The sequence below is a fragment of the Pteropus alecto genome, unplaced genomic scaffold, assembly GCF_000325575.1.
Source record: "Pteropus alecto unplaced genomic scaffold, ASM32557v1 scaffold79, whole genome shotgun sequence".
Taxonomy (NCBI): Eukaryota; Metazoa; Chordata; class Mammalia; order Chiroptera; family Pteropodidae; genus Pteropus; species Pteropus alecto.
In genome coordinates, this window is record NW_006494612.1 from 3174051 (window position 1) to 3184041 (window position 9991).

The 9991-nt window shown below is 41.4% G+C and overlaps 1 protein-coding gene across 3 annotated transcripts in view; it reads right to left on the reverse strand.

The window, feature by feature from the left end:
• Positions 1 to 1374: 1374 nt before the first annotated feature.
• The window catches only part of RTN4IP1 (reticulon 4 interacting protein 1), a 46197-nt gene continuing 37580 nt past the window's right edge, over positions 1375 to 9991 (reverse strand). For all 3 annotated transcript variants that reach the window (XM_006926045.3, XM_015600102.2, XM_025042407.1), the window contains one exon: positions 1375 to 1501. In XM_006926045.3, coding sequence (XP_006926107.1) covers positions 1394 to 1501 — 108 coding nt within the window. In that variant the 3' untranslated portion in view covers positions 1375 to 1393. The remainder of the gene's footprint in view (positions 1502 to 9991) is intronic.

The following is a 9991-nucleotide window of genomic DNA, read 5'->3' on the forward strand; positions in this document are numbered from 1 at the left end:
TTGATGAAATCTGATAGAGTCCTTTCAGTAGCCTTCATAACATTTCAAAGAGAGTCAGCTGGCAGATTAGAAACAAATGTCTGACTGATTAAGACAAGGCGAGTTTCAGTAGTGCCGGAATAATGGCAGAGAAAGGTTAGCTGACTACCCTCTTTCTAGACTCAGTGGTGGAAGTGTGCACTGCACCTTTCTGAGCAGACATGAGGGTGAGGTCCTACCTTAAGAGTTTCGCCCCTCACCACAGCCCTCAAGGGAAAAGAGCTGAGGCTGTCCAGATGGAAGTCAGAAGTGGCTGTATTCACAACTTTAAAAATTCTTCTGAGATAAATTTATAGTGGTGAGACCAGTCATTCTAGAGAAAAGACCTCATCCAATACACTACCAAATGAGTGTCTACCAGTAATAAACCAAGTAAAAAGTTACTCAAATAGGTCTACATCAAATGCTAAATTCGAGTATCTAGGGTGCAGTAATGAGGATGAGTAAAACAGGAAATAAACACTCACCTTAAATGAACGAAGGGCACAGACTAGAAATTCAAAAGTTGTAATAGGCTTACTGGTGAGATACCTAACTGCAGGCATTTGAGGTCAGAAACTGGAGAACTTTGGGCCCCAACGGAATGGTGGTAATTCCCATGGAAAAGTCCTGAGAAGCACGTTTCACTTGTTGAAGGAAGCCTAGCCCTTATGCAAAATGTAAGGGTTTTAAAAAGTTAGAAACTTTATATCACCTTTCAATTTCTAAGAGAGTAAACCACCAAATCACTGGACAGATTTTTATACACGACCCTAAGAGGTTCAGAACTTTGAGGGCTCTTATGACCACATTAGAGCAGGAAAATAAAAAATCAAAGGAAACCTTAGCCAGTTAGAAAAAAAGTGCTCAGTGATGAATCTAAGAAGGAACTAGCTATAAGTAAGCTCTTCATGCTGCCACCCATCCATATGCCCAAAAGTCTTATTAGTATCTCACAAACACTAAGATAAGTTTGAGCTACTAGGACAGAAGGTGCCATAACAATTTGCAAATCTGGTGTGAAAGAACAGCTTGAAAAAACAATATGCAATTTTTACTGACTTTATAGACAAGTCCAAGTATGGCTATTTTCATATCATGTCTTACTTGTGCATCCCTTGTGCTTGGCACAGAACATGGACCTCTCAGCAAACAGGAACGCAGGGATGTGTCAGGGACAGGTTATGCCAGAAAACACTCTGGGCAGGGCAGGGTGATGAGCAGAGGGTGGTAGTGTGGCTATAAACTCAATGTCTGTGCTCAGTTCAGAAGACAGGAAATTACTGGCAAGAGGTGTTTGTATTTTTGGGGGGGTGGGGGGGGGGAGTGCCCACACTTACCAAATAAGAGAGCCAATAATCACCAAACTATTTATTTAAATGACATTAATTACAGTCTTTCCTCGTGCGTGTCCTCTTTCTACCTTCAGAAAGGCTTCTGGAACTTTAGAAAAAGGAAAGGTTTTTTCAATAACTGGCTGAATCTGTAAAACATAAGAAGAGATTGGCTGGTGGGTAAGAAAGCCTGCATCTACAGAGGCAGACAATGTCTGTAACTCGCTTCCTCAGACAGACCCCGTCTCCTTCAGGTCTGCCTTGTACATCCAAGTTAGGAGCTCACCGCCAGGCCATGGCTGCTGTGAATGCTGCCCTCACTCCTGTCTGCTCGTCCTCTCGGTAAGGTAGCCCAACTCTGCCATTGCTCAATCTAACTTCTGTTCTGTCCTGGTCATGTCACTTGCCTACTCAGAACGCTTCATTAGCTTCCAAGCCCAGCATTCAAAGGCTACCACCATCCCAACCTCAGCCATCAGGTGGACCCCACACTTCACCAAAATGATCTGCTTGTCACTACCTGAACATAGTATGTTTATGCCTCTTTGTGAATTCTACCACCCTTCCTGCCCAGGTCTCACATTGCCCTTCCTGACCTCCCGGTCTACAGTGTGTTCTCTCTCTGAACTGCTACAGGACCCACGCGGCCCTCTTCACATACTGCTCATTACAGCTGCATATACATCTCAGCCACCCTGCTGTGTATGGTAAATAATAAAAGGGGTGTCCCAAGGTTCTTGCTGTATATGTCCCTGTGGCCCCCTCACAGGCATTGTACAGAATGAGGACAGATTTTTTGGTTTTAATTTGTTAAATATTTGGCATATCTACTCAACCAGAGCTTAGAGTACCTGTGATATAGGCCACCTCTTTGGTATCCCTCACGACACCCAACACAATGCTAGGCATGTGGCAGGAGCTTAATAAATATCCCTTACAATCTATGACAAAGGGAACAAGAATATACAACGGAGTAAAGGCAGTCTCTTTAATGAATAGTGTTGAGAAAATTGGACAAATACATGGAAAACAAGAGAAACTAGACCACTTCCTTATACCATATACAAGAATAAACTCAAAATAGATTAAAGATTTAAATGTAAGATCTAAAACCATAAAACTCCTAGAATAAAACAGAGTAAACTATCTGGCATCGCTTTTAGCAATATTTTTTTGGATATATCTCCTCGAGCAAGAGAAACAAAAGAAAAAATAAACCAATGGCACTACATCAAACTAAAAAGATTTTGCACAGCTAAGGAAACTATCAACAAACAAAAGACAACCTACTGAATGAGAGAAGATATTCACCAATGATATAGCCAATAAGAGGTTAATATCAAAATATATAAGAAACTCAAACAACACCAAAAAAAACGAACAATCCAATTAAAAAATGGGCAGAGGACCTGACTAGACATTTCTTCAAAGAGGAAATACAGATGGCCAACACACATAGGAAAAGATGCTCAATATCATTTATCATCAAGGAAATGTAAATTAAAACCACAATGAGTTATCTATCACCTCATACCTGTCAGAATGGCTATTGTTAACAAATCAACAAACAAGTGTTGGCGACGATGTGGAGAAAAGGGAACCCTCATGCACTGTTGGTGGGATTGCAAATTTGTGCAGCCACTATGGAAAACAGTATAGAGGTTCTTCAAAAAATTAAAAATAGAACTACCATGTGACCTAGCAATTCCACTTCTGGGTTTTATCCAAAGAAATCCAAAACAGTAATTTGAAAAGATGTATGCACCTCTATGTTCACTGCAGCATTATTTACAACAGCCAAGATATGGCTATTCATTCATCAATGATGAACAAATAAAGATGTGGTACATATATACAATGGAAATTACTCATCCATAAAAAAAGAATGAAGTCCTGCCATTTGAGACAACATAGATGGACCTAGAGGGTATTAAGCAAAATGAAAAAAGTCATACAGATAAATACAAATACCATATGATTTCACTTATATGTGGAATCTAAAAAACTAAATAAAGAACAAACAAAATGGAAACAGACTAATAGATACAGAGAACGACTGATGGTCACCGGATGGGAGGGGGGTTGGAAGGCTGGATGAAAAAGGAAGGGATTAAGAAGTACAAAATGGCAGTTATAAAAATAGTTACAGGGATGTAAAGTACAGCGTAAGGAATATAGTCAATAATAATGTAGTAACTTATGGTATCAGATGGGTACTAGACCTATTGGAGTGATTATTTCATAAGTTACATAAATGTACGCTTGAAAATAATATAATGTTGTAAGTCAATTGTAATTGAAAAATAAAAGAAAAATTTTAAAGAGAATACAAAAAAATAAAAGACACAGTTAATTAAAAAAATAGTTTTTTAAAGGTTACTTAGATGAAAACCAGTGAGACAATTGGGAAGCAATTATGTGGGCAATCCAGGCTTCAGGAGAACTTGTATCAGGCTGGAACTGCCCTGGGAGACTGCTAAACAACAGAGCAGCTGGTTAGAATTTACAGGAAAGCCACCTCATAAATGCTGGAACGCTGCTGGTTCTTTTTGCCATACTATTCATTAGTACTGCCAGCAATCTCCTTCTGAAACTAGGTCCCAGTTAATACCCTCTCTCCTCATGCTGAACTCTTTCTTTTCAAAACTTCAAGCAAAATCAATAATTATCCACTGGGTATTTTAGTGGGCTACCTCCCATAGTTCCACAGTCAGGGATAAGTTGTCAGAAGGCATAAGCCAACATATGTTTTATGACACTTTTACAAGAGGAAGACGTGTTCTTGTGGTTTTCAGATACATCCAATGTACCTTTCTCTTGTGTGAATTTCACAGCTCAGCCCAGAAGAGAATCTCAGACTCTAAAAATTCCTTCTCCAAAAAGCTGAACATTCTTTTGTACCCTCAAATCACAATAAGCTCATAATAAAAGTAACAGCTAGCACATATTGTCTTCACTGTGACAGGCACACTTCTATATATTTTACCTTATTTAATCCTTATATAATTACCTTATTAGGTAGGCACTACTATTACTCCCATTTTACAGATGAAGAAACTAAGGCACAGAGTTAAGTAAATTGTCCAATGTTATGCAACTGCCAAGTGATAAGGCAGGATTCAATCTGGTACCAGAGTAGGTGCTCTCACCGCTATACACTGAGCCTTTCATATATCATTGGCTGCTTTCTATGTCTACTCCTGAAATCTTAAGGGAAAGGAAGGTAGCCAAGGATTATGATTTATCACAGCCTGCATCTTGGCCGGACTGCCTTGCACTAAGGCACCATGCCAGCTGAGGATCCAGTCTCCAAGCCCTGTGTCCAGGCCACCGAGATGGCAGATGTTAGTACATATGCCGCCACTCCCATCTGCACCTATGGAGGGCACGACTGATTAGTAACCATGGTTCTTCCTAGCAAACTGAGCGTGACCTTAAAATCTTTCCCAACACTGCAGGCACTATGCATAGATTTGAGCTGTCTTGTTAAACGAAACCTATTTGCCGTCTCTGCTAAAAGAATCGAATGTATTAAAGCTGTGTCCTGTATGTCCTGCATGAAACCTCCTAAGCCCACTACAATCTTTAGAGCTCCTGGGACACTGTTTTCTGGATACTGATTACCTGAAAAGAAATCACCTGAATGCATGTTTAAAATGCAGAGCCCTTGGCCTCCTGTTAGAACAGCTAAATCAGAATCTTTAGGGGTGGGGACAATGCATTTTAAATAAGCTTCCCAGGTGAGTTTTCCACACACCAGTGTGGGAATCACTGCAGCCTTTTGCCCAACTCTTCGGGTCTCTGAGAATCATATACATATTTATTCTTTCCACAAAAGCTGTGTGCCTTCTAAGTGCGAGGCACTGATCCAGAGCAGGTACACAAAACAGGCACCTGAGAGATAAATCAAGAAAAAAAGGAGGTAATAACATCAACTCGTCGTTGAGGACTGGACACCGGTAACAAAACCAACACAACAGCAGTGTTACCAGAGGTCACAAAGGAACCATAGCTCCACCTGCTCAACTGCAGATGAACTGCCTCGGCTCATCTAGCTATGTTCACTTTGGATCTCTGACTGGAGAGGCAGATCCGGAACTGATGACACAGGCAGCCCACAGTGACTGCACATTTTAATCTAGCTGGTCAGGCCTATTGTGGTGAATAACCCCAGAAGGCTGACTGTGGCATAAAGAGTCATTCAGCTCTTCCCATAAGTGACAATGAAAAAAAAGGCTTTCGATTAACAAGCAGGCAAATGCCACTGTTGGCTGAATATGTGACAGCAAATGGAGATTAACTGGATAATGAGGCAGTGTCTGCATACAGCCTCACATCAGACCTACAATGCTTGTTTGTTATGGACAAAAGGGATCAGAGTAAAAACCCAAAGAGGGGAAAGAAAGGTGACTCATAGTGAGGTGGGAACATTTATGTGATGACACTGCTATAGTCCACCCAGCACAGGGAGCCCTGTTATAAAGCGGGTGGGCTCAACAGACTTCCCGCTACTCACGGGGCTCACAGCTGACTGGGAGATGCCCATGGCAGCAGCACTCATTCCAGTCTTGGATCCAAATTTGGGATCTCCTGCTCGTACCTCACCTTCCTTAAACAAAGGCTATAGAAAGCCAGGGCCCAGGGTTTGGCACTTGGTGCCTAACATCCCTTCTATGAGAACACAAGGACAATGGGAACCTCAACCACAGGCTGAGGCCTGAGAATATCGATGATTATCAGCTGATGGGCAAGCCTCCTTACTCTGAGGCAGAAACCCTCTCTGCCCCCGGAGAGGAAGAGGAAAGAAAAACCCTCTCACTGCAACAGCACAGGAGAGCCGGTGGAGCAAGGGCATCATCCACACAGGCATGGCAGTAAGCAGAGAGCTTTCTCCTCAATTCCCATTTTCCCAGCTCTACTCATCTATGAGTAGAGCTTTTAAGGGATCTAAATATCTGAGTGAGCCTGTTTGATAAGAGTAGAAAACCAAACTGCAAGGGTTAAGTGCTAAGTACAAGGTCAGAGCTGTCAGCAGAGGAGCCAAAGTCAGAGTCCCGGACTTCCAATTTCATTACTGCACGGCATGAGTGCAGTGTGGGGAGGGAAGCTCGAGTCAGTCTGCCCACCTCTGTCGGAAGCCAGCCGACCAAGTCAAACCGGGTACCTGAATGGGGGAGCAGGGACTGAGAAAAAAGAGAAGACAGACAGGGTGCAGGAGGGAGAACAGATCTCACAACTGTCTCTCCGAGTTTATTTCTTATGCTTCTTTTTATACATAATCAGTTCCCTTGTGTATCTCAAAATAACATAATAAAAGTAACATCCTGAAGATGGAGGTACAATTGACACTTCCTTTGATACTCCCTTTGTCTATACTTAATCTTCCTGGAATTCCACAGAACCCCAGCCTTTTCTTTTTTATGCAAGCAGGCCTCCCGAGATAATCCATGCACTCTTTTGAATTTGGGGAGCTTTAGCTCCCTACACACCTCTTCCCCAAACCCTTGGCCTCAGTGTCCAATGGGAATAGAAACCACAGGTCTCAGAAAGTGGGACGTGTGAGAAAAGAAGGATGAATGACAGACACCAAGGAAGACCTAAGGTCTCCTGGCATGAGTCTAAGTCCACACACCTGTGGACAGAAACTAGGGACCCACACTGGGCAGCAGGACCACAGTTCTAGCACTACTTCCTGAACAGGTATGGCCCTGACCTCTGTGATAAGATCAATATTTCCACAGTCGGGGTAAAGGGGAAGAAGGGAACTTAAACTAAGGAGATATAAAGTAGACAAAAGGGAGAGATGAGCTTTGCTTGGATTTGCTATTTCTGAAACTTCCTGCCCCAGACGGAAAACTCAAAGCTGGAAGATTGGTGGTGAGATGGCAGGAGGGATGGGGGTACTCTATAAGGGAGTAAACGTGCCCATTTTGGAAAGCACCCAGGACTTGTCCTTAGGTCCCCCTGAAAAAAGGTACTCCTTCTTGACAGAAGGAATAAGGAGAAATTTGGCCTACATTTCTCCATAGAAACAATTTCAGTAACATAAGAAAAACTTCAGTAGCATCAAGGCTGTGAGATCCATGAAGTACCTGCCATATCTGGCAAGATAACCCTCTTCTAGTGGTCCGAAAAATTCAATCCCTCGTCATTATATTCTTTTTATGGAGGAAAAAAATCCAGTTGCAAATAAGGAGTTTAAAGTTTTGGAATGTAATTCATTGCTTAAACTAGAGCCTGGCTATCCCAAAGCAGGTCTAGAAACTAGTACTTTTTTCTCTAAAGCTTCACTTTCCAATATGGTAACCCTTAACCATATGTGGCTATTTTAATTTAAATTAATAAAAAGTAAATAAAATATGCAAAGAAACAAACTCAAAAGAATGAAAGAGTACAAAGAAAAATCTCCCTCTCATAATTGATCCCCAGCCATCTAGTTTCCCTCCTAAGGGACAACCATATTTCAAATTTCTTTCAAAGCTTTTAAGGTAGCCAGAATAATGTGCCCCAAAGATGTCCACACCCTAATCCCCAAAACTTGAGAGTAGGATAACTGACATTGCAAAAGGGGCTTTGCAGATGGGATTAAGTTCGAGATCTTGAGATGGGGTGATTATCTGAGTGCGCCCAATGTAATCACAAGAGCCATTATGGGGGGAGGTGGCGGGGGTAGTCAAAAAGAGAGATATGATGATGGAAGCAGGGGTCTAATTGATGCGCGGCCACAGGCCAAGGAATACAGGTAGCCTCGAGAAGCTGGAGAAGGCAAGGAACAGATTACCCCCCATACAGCCTGTCTCCAGGGCCACACAGTCCTGCTGACCTGTTTGGGACTTCTGACCTCCAGATCTATAAGATAATAAGTCTGTGTTGTTTTAAGCCAAAACATTTATGGTAACTAGTCACAGCAGCAATAGGAAACTAATACATGCATATATAGGTAAGTATATATAAATATTTTCCCTCAAAGCACTGTCATTCTTATCAGTGGCTGACTATGGTCTAAAGACTCTGCCTCACCACCTCCTCTCAGTCATAAAAGATACTGAGAAATTCAAGAAGAGAATTTCGTAGCTAGAATTCAAATTCCACCTATCTCATGTTTAGATGAGTAAGCAAGCAGAAAACAATGAAGGTTCTATGAGGAACTTATTATTATTTTAACTATTATTGCCTCAATCTTAAAGGCAGCAAAGGGTGGTAGATGAACTGTCCTAGAGGCCAAGAGACCTGGACCCTGTCTAGCTGTGTGACCTAGAACATGTCATTTAATCTCTTAGGGCCTCTATCTCTCCAAATGTGACACAATGGCAGGATGGGGAGTGGGGGGACACGAAGACAGTAAACTAGATAAGTGCTAGGTTTTCCTGTTTCTAATCTTTGAGTATGCTAATCAATGACATATGTTTGGTCTGAATATAATTTCTGCTATTGACCTCCTACCCCCACCAAAAGAAAGTTTGCTAAATAGTATAAAAACAGGAAATATTAATCGTGCTTAAAAGAAAATGCCAACAAACTATAGGTACAAGGCACAATTTCAGTAGCGGCCCATTATACTCAATGTGCTAATTGTAAATCATTCTTTATATCAGCCTACTGATACATAGAACATCTTTGGAATACCCAAGAAGCTGGTAACACTGGTTGTTTCTGACAGGGAGAATCTCAATGACTGAAGAACAGGAGTCAAAGGAAGATTTTGTGAAATTACTTTTTCTACCTTTTAAATTTTGAATGCTATAAATGTATACCTATTCAAAAACTTAAAGTATTTTAAAAGAGTAGGCTTGTTTGGTCCATAGCTTTATACTGTCAAAAAATAACTATAGCTCCTCTATCAGATACCTGCTAATTAGATCCATTAAGCATTCAGCCAAAGCTTGGAAGAATTTCAATGTCCTTGTCCAATTTAACATTCTTACTAACCACACAATATGTAAGTAGATCTGTTCTGTAATCCTTTCCAATTTTCAAGTGTAGACAGTTAATGACCTGTCTCACCCACAAAGCAAAAGGGTGCACGACAAGACAGCTGACCTCATCATGGCATCCAAAAATGTTGCATATCAACTTCCATAGTCCTAGAGCCCTTCACTGTCAGAAATTACTCTGGAGCCCAAATAACCCTGGTCAGGAAAGAGGAGGATCAAAGGCCAAACTGACATTTCCTCCCTCTCCCACATTCGAGGCCACTTCAAGGGCACCTTTATTTCTATCATGTCCTCTTTTAGCCATCCTACCAGTCATCTGCCAAAAATAATAGGTACATATACACAAGTCCCCTCTCTTCTGTTTCGTAAATAGTAACTTCAAAGTAGAGAGAGAATCACAGTATTTTGAATACAAAACAGCAGTGGTAAGCACGTGGACAGCCTGGAGCAGATATCAGGACAAGAACAATTGTGTGGTGGACTTCTCTAATAACAGGGCACCAATTACATGAAGCACTATGTAGAACTATGGGCCAAATTATTTGTCAATAGTTCATTCCTTTCTTCTTAGAAATAAGCATCCTGCGGGATATGGGAAAAAGCCTACAAAGAGGCTCTTACACACAGTCATAATAAGGCTGAGCTGCTGTCTACCCAGTACACATCAAGACTCAGAAGTCTGAGAAAAGACATGTAAACTTGAAA